General features: G+C 39.7%; 1 protein-coding gene across 1 annotated transcript in view; it reads left to right on the top strand.

The window, feature by feature from the left end:
• The window catches only part of SLC17A8 (solute carrier family 17 member 8), a 31,733-nt gene extending 26,178 nt beyond the window's left edge, over positions 1-5,555 (top strand). The window contains exons 9-12 of the mRNA XM_074825410.1: positions 276-408; positions 1,724-1,834; positions 3,213-3,340; positions 3,956-5,555. Coding sequence (XP_074681511.1) covers positions 276-408; positions 1,724-1,834; positions 3,213-3,340; positions 3,956-4,294 — 711 coding nt within the window. The 3' untranslated portion in view covers positions 4,295-5,555. The remainder of the gene's footprint in view (positions 1-275; positions 409-1,723; positions 1,835-3,212; positions 3,341-3,955) is intronic.
• Positions 5,556-17,823: the final 12,268 nt, after the last annotated feature.

Raw genomic sequence — 17,823 nt, 5'->3', positions numbered from 1 at the left:
TCAGGAAACACGTTTTTACTCTGACGGTGACTGAGCACTTGTACAGGTTGCCAAGAGAGATTGTGGAGTCTCCATCCTAAGGTCACCCAGGTCTTGGCTGCAGGTTCTGTTGGAGGAAAAGTCCGCAATCCTTCCCCACAAGATCCAGGAGAAAAATGTGTCCAGTGCAGGGAGGAGGGGGGGGAAGAGGCGAAGGAAAGGTATGGTTCCTGCTCTCTTCCCCCTAAATCCTGAGGGAGGACACAAGCAATAAGAACTCATTTGTCTAATTGCAGGTTGGCCTTTTGTCGGCAGTTCCTCACATGGTCATGACAATCATTGTACCCATTGGAGGGCAGCTAGCTGACTTCCTACGGAGCAGGAAGATTTTAACCACTACCACTGTAAGGAAGCTCATGAATTGTGGAGGTACTACTGGATTCTGAAAATATGATATTTCAATTGTGTGCTGAAGTTGATGCAGATATCATAGTTTGGTCCATGTTTAGTTGTAACAAGAGACAAATTACTCTAGATTGCATTTGCAGCTGGTTAATCTGAAATGTTTAATGGACAGCTGATGTTAGATGTCCTCATGGTATAAATCCTTACTGATATGAGCATGTTTTTGAAGATGGAGGAGGCAAGAAACCTGGTTAATAATTAGAAGGGTAATAAGAACTGGTCCAGAAGAGTAGTGTGATGAAACAGGCCTCATCCTGCAATTTCATACAGACAAAGCTAACCATGTACTGTGGTGCTGAAGAGACCCCTTCTCAGTGGATACAGCTTTGCAATAATTGGCCATGTTCCCATGTGCTATTTCCAGCAGAATCCACTGGCAAGCTTACTCTGGAAAGGGTGAGTAAAAGAAAGGCAGAGGACAGACAGACTCATTTTTACTCAGCACAAAATAATTTGTTTCCAGTTCAGTCACTGAACTGAAAAATCAATGACATCTACATGTAAGGAAGATACTAAATCAGAGAAAAAATTTTAAGCCAGATAACCTGTGGAGTCACTCTCCTCTGCCAATTCCTCGTTTACATTATTTATGGATGGTACAGGCTGCCCGAAATAAAGATGCCTGCAGTCAGAGATGCCATGCAGCTTGGCTATTCATCTTCACAAAGGATTCTCAGATTCACTGTATTTTCAGGTCATAGTTACATTGTCATTAAAAAAAGAAACAAAAAATACCCAAACCCACAACAAAAAACCAGAAGGATTGAAATGTTACATACTAGAAAATATTAATTTGTAGTAATGGCAGAGAATGGAAGTTCACTGTGAGACACAGGGATACCCTACTGGGTTGGTGGCACACTTGTCTGAAAAATGCTCTTTTGTTCCATTTGCCAAGAACATCTCACATCACTACAATCATGAGAAATTGAAGGCAAGAAGTATTTTTTTCCTTTGCCTATCATGTTTTCGCATTTGTGAATTTTTCAGCACTTTGCACAGAACCACTTTCTCCTTGTTTCCCTGCACTGCTCAGTGAGTTAGCTTCAGCAATTGCTTGGGTTATTTACACTGCAATGAGGAGAAAAAAGTATATTCTCAAACAATAAATATTCAAATATTTCTGTGAATCCACAAAGCTGCCAAGTATGTTCAAGAATATCTATAAGATATGAAAGAACTTTGTCTCATTTTAAGTTGCTTTCCTGGCTAGACCTTATTAGTATCTCTGACCAATAGTAATTTAAAAGTAATTTATTCCCATGTGTTTCATTTGAAGGCTTTGGGATGGAAGCAACCTTGCTTTTGGTGGTTGGTTATTCTCATACAAAAAGTGTGGCTATTTCTTTTCTGGTGTTAGCAGTAGGCTTCAGTGGCTTTGCAATTTCAGGTAAGAATTAATCTTGTTATTGGTTTTACTATTAGTGATAAAAGTGATGCTGTTATCCTCACTGTTGTTACTATCATCACTTCTATTATTGTTTACTTTTAGAGTGGCTGTTTATGGGGTATTCTCTATTTATTCTCATATCAGAAATAATTTACTTCATGTTGCACATAGGACATGAAGCTTTGAAAGAACCTGCTCTTTATTGATTCCAGTTTATATCAGCTTTGTGCTGTTATTTTCTAATATACTTTCATAGTGTCAGCCACCTTTTCTTCTTCCATAAACAGTATCCCTAAAAGGAGAGAGAGAGAATTACTCTGGAATAAATAGTTGCTCAAAGGCTATCAGTTGCAACCCTGCTCCCAGCCGTAGCTGCCAGTTTCTTGCTTTCTAGGTCATCCTTCTCTCTGTTGTGTCCTATAACCAGCCCTTCTCCAGAATAGCTCTTTCTAACATTTCATGCATCTCACCAGTCTCAGACTGACTTTTGCAGCTCCATCAGTACCATCGTTATCAAAAAACTCCTTTTAGTTATGAAGATGCAAGGCCATCAGCTAGCAGACTGCCAAGAAGATGGATCTACTGAGCAAAATTGGCCAGCAAAGTAACTGCTGGTCTTCAATTGTTTCAAGATTATGCAGATGGGAATTAGTTTTGCTACTCAGTTACAAGGTGCCTGCTTAGCAGACCATTTCTATCAATCAGTTTTTATTGGATTTTCCGAGTACTCAACTTTTTGTTGCATTTAATCCCATGGACTTGGAATTCATCATCCTTTCTTGTGATCATCCATAGCTCATATGACTAATTTTCATTATCTAAAGCAAGATAATTACCTGATATGATTTTTTTCTATTTGTTTTTATTTCTTAATAAAATATTTACTCAGAAGATACGCTGCAGTAAGGGTAATTCTTTTTCCTACTGGTTTATACTCTGTTTTTTTATTATATTGTTAAACTGTTACTTAAAGTACTGGAAAATGTGTATTGAAAACCACTACTAACTAAAAAAAAAGATATCAGACATCTGGCAAACATGAGGCATTAATTCCTTAATAAAAAATGTTTGCTGAGTGCATTGTTTCAGTATGAGAAGATGGGAAACACAGATATTTTAAACGAGGACAAAACAAACTTTATTTTCCATAAAACATGATCCCCATAGGTGGGGAAAAAACAGGTTTTGAAAAAGAATAAAGAGTTGCCACATATCTTCCACCTTTATCACCAAGAAAACACTACCCTTCTTTCTCATATATATGGTAATGGGGTTTCCTACTTTTTTCAGGCTTCTTCAGCCAGAATGGCTGTTGAAAGACCTGTTGGCCTGGTAGCTCAAAGCTGTATAGTTGACCATTGTCTCTCATTTGTTGTAGGATTCAATGTGAATCACTTGGACATAGCTCCGCGTTATGCCAGCATTCTGATGGGGATCTCCAATGGCGTGGGGACGCTGTCGGGCATGGTGTGCCCGCTCATTGTTGGTGCAATGACGAAACATAAGGTAACATTTCTTCATGTTTTCTAGGAAAAGGATTAGGTAATGCAACAAAAGTGAAGACATTCTGAAGCTTCCTGGGAACTCCATTTCATCATTGATCTCTGCAGTTGTTTTCTGTTGTTTGTTTTAAGTATTGACTTTTACAATATGATGGGGGCCAGATTCTTGGCTATTATAAACTATCTATCTGTGTAGGGAGATATTATTTTATACCACCTGATGCTGGGTCTCTGCAATATCTCCACACTACTGGGTAATTGTTATAGGACTTGGGAAACTCATCTATAACACATCCCTGGTAGGGTTCCTAAGCAATCACTGATCTATAGTAAGATTAATCAGTTGTTAAAGAAATCCCTGCATTTTCATCTCCATGAATATTTCACATGCAAGAAAGAAACTTCACTGTGAGAAAAAAAAAAATCCCAAGTTTTATTTTATTAGCTGTTATGAGAAAAAAAAATCTTCACAATGACTCTCATAAATTGTTCTATCCGTAACATCAAGAATCAAACAGTGATCATGGTCATTGTTCAATATGTGCTAATTCATGGTCTAATTCAGAGAGTAATATTTCTTTTCACTCCAAACTTAATGAGACCTGCACCATTCTTTCAGACCCGGGAAGAATGGCAAAACGTCTTTCTGATCGCAGCCCTAGTGCATTACAGTGGAGTGATATTCTATGCTATCTTTGCTTCTGGGGAGAAGCAGGAATGGGCTGATCCTGAAAACCTCAATGAAGAGAAATGTGGCATAATTGATCAGGATGAACTAGCTGAAGAAACAGAGATGAACAACGAAACTTTTGTAAGTCCAAAGAAAATGTATGGTGCTACCAGTCAAAACAGTGAAGTACAGAGAAGGGAATGGAGAAAGCAAAAGCAAGTTACTCAAGATATGGAAGAACAGACTTCTTATCATTACGAAAATGGAAATTTTCAAGATTTGTCATAATACTTGAAATTGTGAATTGAATTGGTTTGTATAGCAGCTACTCCCATCCCCCCCTTCTGCCCCAAATCATCTGGTATCTGTATTTATTTTCTTATTCAATCCTGTAACTTCTGACCATGTGGCTAGATACAAGGGGTGGTAGTTCCCTTCTAATAGTATGGAAGAGGGCTAATAACATTGGGACTGGAAGAAGTGATACTAAATCTTTGCTCAGCCATCATATCCTCTTGGGAGGAACTCCTGCACCCATTAGATGACCAGCCCTGGCACGGCTCCTGCCTGGTGCAAGCCTATGACTGTAGGAGCATGGAGTGCTCTCATCTTCTCACCTGAACTGAGAAAGGACAAGGTCATACCACGTGGTGGATCCACAGTGATATATGTAATTACTGGGGCTCCAGTGGCATGAAAGTCTGCCCTGAGTGGCCCTTCTTTGACTTTTTAGGATTCCTGTAGGTTGGCATTTGAGCTTCTTAACCCATGTCAAACTGCAAACTCATGTTGAAAGAAAAGCTGTTTTATGGCAGTAGGCTGTAATTTAATTACTAATGGTCACTCAACAAGAGGCAGAGGAACTTGTAGCAGAGATGGCACAGTATTGCTTCAACAGTTCCTTCAAAGTGATTGACAGTTTGCTTTATATGCATAGCCCACAGGGTCTGGATAAGGCAATAAAATGGATACTTGTGAGATTTCTCCTCTCCAAAGATTTTGTGCTGGCATGAAATAATTTTGAATACAAAATCATCGTTAGTGATGCAATATTATTCATCCTTATGAAAGGAAATCTTAGTCCTGTTGGGATCAGGTTTCTCACTCAATTCATTATTGTGAAGTAATTTAAATTTATTTTTCTAGTATTACACTGCTAGAGTTCCTTGTCCCAACCCCAACAGTCCTCATTTAGGTGAATGAGCTTACTTACATGAGTAAAGTCTTTAGTTCTGGATCTGTAATGTTTCAATGCCTCAGTCTTCCTGTTGCTACAAATGAAGTATTGTACCATTTGAGAGTTAGAGTATCTATGTCTGAAAGTATTTTTCTTTTGCCATTGGTATATGTTTGACAGTATAAAGTGGCTTTAGCCTTTTTCTACCATTTTTAGTATCAACCAGTGAAGCATGCTGTATCATAACAAGCAGCCACAACTCAGAGACTCATTGTGGCATTAATACTCTTTTCAAAATGGAGAATTTCAGTGAGCTGTGATTTAATTTGTCTTTCATTATGATTACTGCTTCATTAAATTCAAGTGAAAGCTATCCTGTCTAGCCTACGATGTGCTTTGTGATGTTTCAGTATTATTGTTCTCATGTACCATATATAGCCACTGTGATGCACACAAGATTTGAACACTTCTAACACGCATTTTGCTATTTTGTTCAAGAGCAATTGAATATCATGAGTGGAATTACACTTGCACATTCATTTGAATCCATGGATGATCTATCTTCCCTACAAATGTAATTAAACAGTGAGACCAGGAAGTTAGCTGATTCTCTTTTCATGTCTCTGGTTCCTTTTCTACCCAGCAAAATCCAATCTACAACTATATATGGATAAGAAGTAAGGTGAGGTGAATGGATGCATGCCTAATTTGACTACAGTGAAGACTTTTTAATTGGTATCAGTAGATAATTTAATGACAGGGGTATTGTTACGGTACAGCTGAATGCTACATTGACACAATGCCATTTATTAATAAGCAACCCCCCAAAAATCTTATTGCTTATTCTGTTAGGACAGGAGATAATATTTTTTTCAAAATTGTAAACTTTAGTTTAGACTAGAGTTACTTATTTCACTACTGACATTTAGAACAGGTATAAGAAAATATCTTCTTTCTTGCAGGTTATAGTCAACATCTGGGGATTAAATGGCAGGAGCTTCAGTCAAATGCTTTCACCAATTTATCACAAAAGCTGGACCAGCTACTCTCAAACTATTTTGCAGCGTCCACTACAACTTGCAAAAGAGAGTGGACCATTTCTTTGTATATGTGCAAATCAAACAGCTTCTTCCTCCCTCTCCAATCATGTAGCATGCATGTAATTACTACAGAAACTCTTGATAGGGAAAATCATATTATGAAAGGATTTAATATAAGAATCTGCATAAGTATAATCTGGCAGAGAGGAAAGAGAAGACCAGACAATAGACTATTCTAGAAACAGTAATGTTTTCTGAGAAGAAGCATCATTTTTCCGGTAATGAGAAAGGGTAACTTTCCTATCTCACTAAGAGAAACACAAAAGGAGTGAATGCTGTTGTTATGACAAAGAGCTACAGACATCCTGAAAGTTTGGGAAATGGCCAACCAGCACATGAAAGCTTGGTTGCCTCTCTGATGAATGTAGCTGCTATTTCTTACTGTTATAGATATGCGCCACAGCTGTCACAAGTGACACGTGATACAGCAAGGAGCTCAGTTTAGCAAGATCATTTTGTATCTGCAAACAGACTGCACTGATTTAGTTCAGTGAAAGTTTGACTTCAATGGACATTTGAGCAGTATTTAATGCCTTGAAAGAAACGGTTTAAAAACATTTGGACAAGCTTTTGCATTTAAATTAACACTTTCTTTCTTTTCTAAATTTAACTGCTTCCAGAGGCAGAATATCATCTCTGACCAGTTGAAGTCATGTATAAACCACAATGCTTTTCCTGGCAATCGCATTCAGATATTTGGGCTGCCTTTCCCCTTTCCTTTTCATCTGTTTAAAATGTTCAGGTGCATTGCATGAAGTGAACATCAGCAGCGTTTGGAAGTTAGTTTTCTTTCCTGGAAATCTTTGTCACTTAATCAACTCTTTGATCTACACAGTGGCTTCCACAATACTCTATGAACAAGAATAAAGCCAACTTATTGGGATCAAACAGGATTTGTAACTCTAGTTTTGCTGGATGTCTCTATCTGCAACTTGCTCCAACAGCCTTTTCTTGTGGGGTCTGAGAAAGCGCAATCACCGAGGGTTTTTCTGCTAAAACTGTCTTCTTAAAATATGTTAGAATTTGGAATATTTTAACAATCAGGCAAACAGCTGGCATTTCCCAATCTGACTATCAAAAAGTCATGGCTCTAATGCTAGTGGATGCGAATAACTCAAATGATATTTTCTAAGGAGAAATATTAGCTTGATTAAACTTCATTTATTGCATTATTTGCATTTTTCTGTCCCCATGTCCAAAATAACTTTTGCATATTTCTAAATATAAGACAGCGTTCATACAGTCAGAGTTTGATTTGAAAATGGCTTTCCAATTGCAGAAGGAAGCAAAATTTGGTTTATATTGGAAAAGAGATCTTAAGCAAGCTAGATAAAGAGTCAGCTCTCCATAATGTGAAATGGTAGAATAGATAGGCCACAGAATATTAATTTAAGTCTGAGGAGAGAAAAAGTAAGACAGTAAGTCCTAGGTATATGTTGTACAGTGTTGATCAGTGTTGTTATCCACTGACCTTTCTTAGCAAAGAAAGATGCAGCTTTTATTTCCTTGACACCTGATGTTTTCTAGGCACTACTAGCAGAAGTTTAATGATAATTAATACTCCTCTTATATAAGAGCTAAATAAAATATTCCTTGTAGTGAGAAAGGAAAAATTAATGACAGAAACAATGAAAATTCACCTGAGTAGGAACTTATCCAGGGAAATAATCACTTAGTCCAAAAGAATATACAGACTTCTGGGTAAAAAATATAACAAGGGCATCCAGATGTTAACAAAGTGCCAGGAGTCTCATGTGTGTAACATAATTAATTTGAAAGTAGCAAGGTGAAAATTAATTCAAGGTCATGCAAAATGTGTCATGGCTTCACATGAATGTTTCCAATTGACTGCTGTTGTCAGATAGTTCCAGAGATCTTTAAGTTCAGTCATTATTTTAAGGAAAAATTTGTGAAAAACAGATATCTTATTTTTCTTCCCATTTTCCAATACAGACCTTAATTTGAGAGTGCTATTTAATTATTCATATTTTAAGAGAGAGGAGTATTTCTTGTGATTAAAAGAACAGAAAGGGGAAAAGAGAAAAAGAGAAATCAAATTGCAGCCAATCAGACAGAGGGCTGAGGATGGATAAGAAATCAGTTTCCAAATCCTGGAAACAGAACTTGGAGTCCTCTAGATTTCTGAGTTAAAAACCTACAGGATGGGTCAAGACATGATATTCTGCATCATCCCAAGGTTCAGGGAGTTCACTCAGGTCTCATTTCAAAGCTTAAATCTCATGACAACAGGAACAAATAAATGGAGAGATCAAGTTCATTCTTATGTCACCCAAAAATCTTATGTTGGATTAGATAACACTACTAGTGAGATAACACTACTAACAGTACTGCAGCTCTATATGTACATGCAGAAGACAGTCTGGCAGGCTTCTTTGTAAAAATGCTTTTAATTACTCACATACTGGTATCAGTTATTTCTTAACTTTCATTTGATAACAATATTTAGCTGTGACAGGAAAAATTGTCCCTTTTTTATCTCAAACTTTTTTGGTTTTAGTGTTGATACTGCTTAACATTTTTTCAGTTCTTCTATATGCAAAATTACATCAGTAAAGAAGGAAATTTGTGTAAGAAATGTAGCAAGATTGTACTTCTTCATGCTGAACTATCTCTGAAGTAACATAATAAGAATCAAAACATTTTTCCCCAAGAGCATACCATTTGGATATTTTAAGTCTTGATCATAATAAAAGCTTGACCCATTTAACTTGGTTTCCCTCCTCTCTCGTTTAATTAGTGTACTGGATATCTGCAGCAGCCAACAGACTACATTTGCTTATGTATAACCATATTTATCTGCTCAGTAAAATCACTGCTATACAAACTTTTAGCATATACGTTGTTCCTTGTTTTAGGCTTAGTTGTACCTGCACAACAAATTCAGAGATCCTTTGAGTAGGTCATGGCTATTTTGTTAAACATGTATTAGGAAAACACTGGAACTCATGAAAAATAAATCTCCATTGTCTCAGAGTTGTGGTTACCCAGAGGTGTCTCACAAACCTTTGGAGCACCAGCCTCAGAAAGACATCAACTTTTGTAAACCAGGAAATAGTTAAGGTACCCAATAAAGACCACTGCTCTCAGGAGCTGGTAGTCATCACCAGAAGCACCATGCCAGGTGCTTTCTCTCTGTTGGGCATAGCTGTAATGAACAGCAAGGGAATTAGTCGGAGAAACCTGATGATGTCATGATTAAGATAAGGGCAACGGGATTTTCTCTTGGTTTAGGGAGGGGACTTTGAGCCCATCTGCTTGTTCCCTGCTCCTTCCCGTCTGTGTAATCAAAATATGTCTGCATGTCCTGAGAGACCCAATTTATCTCCTGACAGTGATCAGTTCTGTAGTTTGTGCTGGTAGAAATCTGCAGGGGAATGGAATCAGCTTACAGGTCCCTGCTGATTCATGGTGGGCAAGGGAAAATCATAGTACTAATGTGCAACTTGAATTTAGACGTGAAAGTCATGAAGGACAAAAACAAGTGAAGGACAAAAACAAGTGAAGGACAATCATCCTGAATGGGTGTAATGTTACTCCTGTGGAATAACGCTGCTGCATGGGGCAGGCAGGGAGTAACCCCAGCAGGTAGGTTTTCCCTCAGCAGGGAATGCAATATCCTCTGTCCCACACTGTTCACTTCCCATTTTCCATTGCTCTGTACTGACTTCAGGTTTACCTGTTACAGTGCTTTGGGCAGAGTACAGGAAAGAGCTACAGTTGCACTGGACCCTTATCTTTACTCTGTATTTTCTTGTTTTCACATGTGGCTTCTCCTGACCCTTGCTAACTCATGGAAAGGTACACGAGACCCCAGGGCAACACAGAGTCAATAATAACAAGGGTTTGCTTTTTAGCAACACCCCCCCCTCCTTTTTTTTTTTTTTTTTCTAGAAAGAGGGACAGTTTGTGCTGAGGTTCCTGCTCGCAGCAGCAGCAGCTGGAGCAGCCTGGCCCTGGTGAGTAGCTGAGGTGTTACCCTGCCTGGCCAAAGGTCAAGGCAATGCTGGCCTGCTCTACACCCCTCTGCTCTGCCAGAGCACAAAGGGAAATGTAATACTTGGACAGAGCTGGAGGGCAAAATCGCTGACAAAGCTGGGAGGGAAACTGCAGTCAGGATTTCTGTCCCTTGCCCTTGTTAGCTGCAATGGTTACAGGAACTGTCAGAGAATGAGAAGTAGTTGGTGCTTCTAAGTCGTGTTCTGCATCCCTCATCCACATTTTTACTATTTCTAAGTGACCACCTCTGTTATAATTTCATGAAAAGCTGTGAGCAGCTTAAAATGCCCCTTGCTGACTGGCTGTTATATTTACTTATGAGAAAGAGCAGCCCACAGCTAATTCCTTCTATCTCCTAAACCGTATCCAGATACCATGTCCATTCTCCACAGTGCACCCAGTCCATCCCTCCTTCGGTACTCTTGAGATGTACCTTTGGTCCATGCACCCCTCTACACCTAACCCCCCTCCACATGTGGAGCAGGAGGACATATTTTTATCCCTGCTGTGCGGGAGCTTGAATGACTTTACTGGCTCTGGTGGCTCTTCTCCTCCTTAAACACTGCAAGGTCCCCACAAATTGCAGCATGAGTAAGGCAGGGGTGAGGGCAGGCCCAAACCCCACTAACCTGCTGGATCTCTCATGCTATGGCTCAGGCAGGAGGATTATCTAGCAGTTGTTCTTGGGCAATTTTATGTCTTCCGGGGAAGATATGGTGCTGACTCATGCCACTTATTAGGAAAGACTTCCCCAAAGTTTAGCAAAAGAATCTGCCTCTTCAAAAAAGCACATAGGAGAAGTTTGCTGACAGGTTGTTCTCTGGTTTGTGTCAGTGGTTGGGATTGGTTTTAGAGGACACAGGCACATGTTAGTTTGAAAAAAATAAAAGGCCGTTTCCTTGAGCCATCAAATTACTGCAACAGTTGAAGGTCAGCCAACCCTTCAACCCAACACACCACACATGCAGACTTCCTCATCAGGAACAGTTGGTACAAAACCTTCTAGGGAGCGTAGTGTTTCCTTCAGTAATATTTTCATTAGTTTTTTCCCCACGGAACTATGAAATAGCCGAGGAGGAGCAACTAAAATCTGCTAAATTTGTGCAGAAATTGTTTCTGCACCTGGTGTGCTCCCCAAAGTGTGAGCAGGCTTAACATTTTAATTTATTTAGTGATGCTACATTTTCTTTGGGGATCTAGATTTCCATAGATAGTGTCTTAGTGAAAGGTGCCCAGGTTAATTTGGTTACCACACAACACATCTCTTCTTACAGCATCACAGAATAGTTGAGGTTGGAAGGGAGCTCTGGAGAACATCTAGTCCAACCCCCTGCCACTCAAAGCAAGGTCATCTAGAGCCACTTTCCCATGACTGCATCCAGCTGGGTTTTGAATATCTCCAAACGTGGAGACTCCACAACCTCTCTGGGCAACCTAGTCCAGTGTTTGACCACTCTCACAGTGGAAAAAGCTTTTTCATATGTTTAAATATTTTTTCCTGTATTTCAGTTAATGCCTGCTGCCTCTTGTCCTGTCACGGTATATCACTGAGAAGAGTCTGGCTCCACTTTCTTTACTTACTGCCATCAGGTATTCATACACATTGATGAGATTCCCCCTTGAGCCTTCTCCAGGCTGAACTGTCCCAGCTCTCTCATCCTCTCCTCACATGTGAGATGTTTCAACCCCTTAAACATCTTCATTGCTCTTCACTGTACTCACTCCAGTAAGTCCATGTTCTACTTACACTGGGGAGCCCAGAACTGGACCCAGCAGCCCAGATAGGTCTCACCAGGGCAGAGCAAGGGGAGGGATCACTTCCCTTCACCTGTTGGCAATACTCTTCCTAATACAGCTCAAGGGGCTGTTGGCCTTTTTTTCCATGAAGACAGATTGCTGGCTTATGTTCAACTTGTTGTCCACCAGGATGTCCAGGGCCTTCTCTGCTAAGCTGCTTTACAGCCGACCAGTGTCTACTGGTGCATGGGGTTATTCCTTCCCAGGAGCAGGACTTGAATTTCCCTTTGTTGAAGTTTATGAGATTCCTTTTGGGCTGTTTCTCCAACCTGTCAAGGCCCCTCTGAATGGCAGCACAATGAGCTGATGTATCAACCAGTCCTCTCAGTTGTGTATCATCTGCAAAGCTGTTGAGGGTGTACTCTGTCCCATCATGCAGGTTATTAATGAATGTATATTGGTCCCAGTATTGACCCCTGGGATATACCACAGATTACTGCCTCTAGCTGGGCTTCATGTTGCTGATCCCAAACCTTTGAGACCAACAGTTTAGCCAGTTTTAAATCCAGCTCACTGTGTACTTATTTAGTATGTACTTCATCATTTTGTCAATGAAGTTGTTATGGGAGGCAATGCTGAAAGCATTGCTAAAGTCAAGCTCTTCCCTTGTTCACTGAACCAGTCTTCTCATCATAAAAGACTAACAGATTCATTGCCTCCTTAAAGATAGGAGCGATGTTTGCTTTTTTCCCAGTCATCAGGAACCTCTCCCAGTCGTTATGACTCTTCAAAGACAATTGAAAGTGACTTCACTGTGACATCAGCAGCTCCCTCAGCACTTTTGGTAAATCCCATCAGGACCTATAGACCTGTGAGTGTCCAATATGTTTAGATGTTCCCTAAGTTGATTCTCCTTCATGGAGGGTAAGTCTTGCTCTGGACTTTCACACTGGTCTTAGGGACCTGGGATTCCTAGAGGCTGCTCTTACTAATGAAGACTGAGGCAAAGAAGGCATTGAACACCTTTGCTTTCTCTATGTCCTTCATCACGCAGTCCCCTGCCCCATTCAGCAGCAAGCCCAAATTTTCCCTAGTTTTCCTTTTGCTACTGATACATCTGTAGAAGCCTTTCTTGTTGCCCTTCACATCTCTCACCAGATGCAATGTCAGGAGGGCATTGGCTTTGTTAACACCATCTCTGCATGCTTAGCATGCTCTATATTCCTCCTGGGTCACGTGACAGTGCTTCCACAACTTGTATGCTTTTTTTTCTATGTTTGATTTTAGCTAGGAGCTCCTTGTTCATCCATGTGGACCTACTGACACCTTTGCTTGATTTTCTGCTTTTCAGGATGGACTGTTCTTTAGCTTGGAGGAGGTGATTTTTGAATGCTAACCAGCTCTTCTGGACCTCTCTTCTTTCCAGGGCCATATTCCATAAGGTTCTTCCAAGCAAGTTCTCAACAGAACAAAGTGTGCTCTCCTGGTGCAGGGTTATGATCCTGCTTTTTCCCTTGTTTCTGCCTCTTCAGATCTTAAACTCTCATTGCAATCAAAGCTGCCCATGACCTTCACTCTCCCAAGCGGTTCTTCCTTGTTTTAAAGCATCAGGTCCAGCAGACCATGTCCTCTCTTCAGCTCCTCAATCACTTGTTATCAGTTCTAGTCAGTTACCTGTTATCAACAATGCACTCCAGAAACTACCTGATTTGCTTGTATCTGCTGTGTTGTCCCCCCAGCAGATATTGGGGTGGTTAAAGTCTCTCATGAGGACCATGGGCTGGACACATGAGACTTATTCCAGTTGCCCAAAGAAGGTCTCATATACTTCTTCCTCTTCAGACAGTCTGTAGGAGACACCCATCACAACATTGCCCTTGTTGATCTTCCTCTAATCCTGACCCATAAACTCTCAGCTGGCTAAAACTCCATTCCAAGGCAGAGCTCCTTGCATGCTTGCTGCTCTCGTGTACAGGGCAATTCCACCTCCTTGGTGACCCGATCTGTCCTTCCTGAAAAGCCTATATCCATCCAATGCAGAACTCCAGTAATATGAGCTATCCCACCATGACTCCATGATCCCAATGAGGTCAGAGCCCTGCAATTGTACACAGGCCTCTAATTCATTTTATTTCCTCACCCCATGTTGCGTTAGGGAGCAGATAATTTTTCAGCAGGAAGTGTGTGAGTATTCACCATCTAAAGGAAAAAAATGGAGGCACCCCAGATTTTTAATTAATTTCTAAAACTCTGGACTAGAAAGTAGACTATTAAAATACTGTTAAATTGTGATATTAAGTGGAGGGATCAAGGACAGGTACAGGAAAACAGTGCTTTTTCACACCTCAGTTATTGCTTTGAAGTAATCCAAGGTCGGGCGTAAAGGCAGTCAAGGTCTCATTTCATTTTAGCACCTGCTGGCTGACATTCCTATTACAGAAACCATCATGTCTCTGACCACTTCTACTGGCAATCTTAAAAAAGAGAAGAACTCTATCCAGGACATTATAGATCAAGATTTTCCACTTGAAGAAATGAAGATCAGTATATTTACAGAACAGAGATTTATTACATTCAAGAAGCCTAAAGTATCTGGTTAATTACAGTTAAATTCCTGGAATAAATTGACAATATTCCAAACAAGACTTTATCAGCTTCTTTGCAATACAGTTCATTTTACTGGCATGCCGTTCAAAGGTTTCTGTTGCAACTCATATTTAGGATAGTTACGTAAAACTTGATGTAGGAATGAGTGACAAAGGTTTTATTTATTTCATATTATTATCTGTTGACTTTTAAAGAACTAAGCAACAAGACAGGTTAAGCAACAAGTCAATGATTAAACTGATAAAATGGGTATCAACTATGTTAGTTTTAAAAGAGATTTAGAAAGTATGAAGTATAAAGAATACAGATCTGAGTTGTAAATTAAAGTACTAAGATTTTTCTGTTCTACTGCTTATTTACAGTCTCTGATATTTTTTAATTATCCTCTTTCTCAGGCAATTTATTTTTCTATAATAATGTCAGAGGAGAGGCATATATTTGGTAATCTTAATTTTTACATCAACTTTACAACATGACTGAGTTACGCTTTGTCAAATTTTCCTAAAAGATTTAAGAATCAATGTTTCTTCGGAGCAAACGTTTTTGAATATAGAGGATATCATGCTATAGCAGTGACATGAAGGTCTGGCATAGTTCAAGGTTACAGTTCATCACCTACTTGAATAGCAGTTCCATCACTGGGAAAATAGCAGTTCCCCCACCTTTTCTAATTCTGAGGTACCTTTCTTGGACTAAATTGAAAGCAGTAAGAGCTAGGTATACCCTTCCTTGGCCCTCTCTGGAATGAATTGGACATGGAGAAAAAAGAATGCAGTTCCAGGGTTTAGGTATATTTTCAGGTTGATATTACATATCCAGGAGAAAAATATTTTCTGTTTTTAAAAAACAGATGTTGCTACATGCATTTTTTTTCCTCTATCAATCTTTTATTTGTCAGGTGGTATGTTTATTGGCTGCACATTAATGAGACACAATCTGAAATACAGAATCATCTGCTAGTATCTGGGTAATTTCCATGCATATAGGAAGGAATCCCTTTTGTTGTGTTTTTATGAGGATGACTTTCTGGCAGCATGCATTACATGTTGGAAGTCATCAGTTAGAACATTAGAACAGCATCAGTTGTATCTAATAATCATACTATTACTCCACTATTTGGTAATTTTGATGCTCCAATCAACTTCTGGTGCTGTGTTTATCATCAGCACATATTACAGACAAAAGACTACTGGAAAAAGAATAGGGCATGATTTTTGCCCCTAAGTTGTCAGTGACAATTTCTTTGTTAATCACAAATACAGATTCTGTTTTCTTTGAGTAGAAATAGCAACACTTACACATAGGCATACACATGCTGCAGCCCCCAAAAAATTCCTGTGTAAGTTTTCTGCAGCTAAGACTCAGCTGCAGTCTTCACAATAACCAGAAGAGCAGGTGCCTAGTTATCGATCATTGTTGCTGTTTTGTTTTAATTTTTCACTCAAATTTAAGAGATCAGAAACTGGAACTTCATTCTCCATGCTACATGGTGGCTGGTTGGTGTGGCCTGGCAATGTTTTTGTTAAGTAGTTCTGTACATCAGAGCAGCTGGTAGGAGGACTCCTGATTCCTGCTGAAGCCCACTTCTCTGCTAGTTCCTGCCAGACAAAAGAGTTAACACCAGGGCTGGCTGCTTAGTCCAGCAAGAAATTGCTCCAAAGAACTTCCTAGCCAGTATTTCTGTAACAGTAACAGCTTCCTTTCCCCATTTGCCATTGTGGTAATCAATTTCTATGTCCAAGAAACACAAATATGGCTGAAATGGGCTGGTGAAACATAGGGACTGATCCCACAAGCTCTTGAGGACTTATTCCACCATGGGTAAGCAGCTGAGAAAGGGCTGTCTCCTCTGAGCATGGCACATCCTCTGGGTGGGCAACTCTAATGCTTGTGAGAAATATCAGTTTTGGGGGAAGACCTGTAAATTCAAAGAGTTATAACCACAGTCCCCCACTAGCTTGATGCAATTTTGAGGAAACCTTGAGGACAAGATAGGAATTCTAATTTGGCTCTGTATTTGTAAGGAGCCAGTGCAGAGGGAGGAACAATGGCTTATGCTGTAGAGTAGGTGAACTGCCATGCTTTGAACTGGTTTTTGCCCTTTTTCACATAAATTGTCTCATCCTACACACCTACTTAGAGAAGCAGTCAAAGCCTAAAATTCATTAATATATAAGACTCCTTTCCTTGTGAAGGTTTGGCAGGAGGGGTTACCAAATACAAGAAACAGAACTAGACAAATTTCCCATGCATGTAATCTACTCTATCATTATTCTCTAGATAACCTGTTTTTGTTTTACGTTTTCTGTTGTGGGATGAGATGTATCTACCAAATGAGATTTGAGATAAATGAGGGATCTGCCAATGCAAATGGTTCGTATTTTGGGATATGACCCAATTTTGGACAAAAAGGGTATTCACATTAGGTTACGATAAATGAAGCTTTTCTCCAGAGTAAGCCCAAGTTAATACTGCTATGAGATAAGTAACCTCTCCATTTCCTGATTTGTGTTGTTTAAATTTAATAAACTTTATACTGCATTTAATTTTTTTCTTCCAAAAAGGGAAGTAATTTGTTTTCAGAATACAATGATGTAAACTGAAGATTAGGAAAGAAAGGAAAATAAACTAGTTTCCAGAGATCTATTGTTTAACATCCCCCCTAATACCACAGGTTTCTTGGCCTTTCTCTCTTTGTCCCCTCAGTACCAACCATTTTCTAGGTGGAAGCCAAGAGGATGATCTGACTGACCTGGGCCCTAGTACATGAAATAAGGATCCTCCACCCAGCTGTCTGTGGTTTCCCCCACTCTCCTCCATTTCACCTCCGTGTTTCTTACCCCCCACTACATGGGCACTGCCTGCTCACTTGCTTGTTACTGTTAATTATGGCTGGAAGTACCTCATGCACCTCCATGGCTTTGTTTGCACCTCCATGGCTAAGGACACTGTTGTCCTAAGAGAGCTGTGGCCATTTCAGAGCTTGTTGCTGTAATGTGCCTAGGAGCTGTGCACCAGTTTCACCAGTCATCCCACCATCTTCCATAATAAGATGGGAAGGGGTCCACCAACACAGTCATAGATGACTTTGTTGGAATTAAGGTGAAGACAATTGAAAGATAATATGATATACTTTCTCACTTTTCTGAGTTTGGCAATACCTCAGCTATGTCCAGGAC

The sequence above is a fragment of the Strix aluco genome, chromosome 5, assembly GCF_031877795.1.
Source record: "Strix aluco isolate bStrAlu1 chromosome 5, bStrAlu1.hap1, whole genome shotgun sequence".
Classification (NCBI taxonomy): Eukaryota; Metazoa; Chordata; class Aves; order Strigiformes; family Strigidae; genus Strix; species Strix aluco.
The sequence above is the reverse complement of the archived record's forward strand: the minus strand, read 5'-3'. Positions and strand labels throughout refer to the sequence as shown.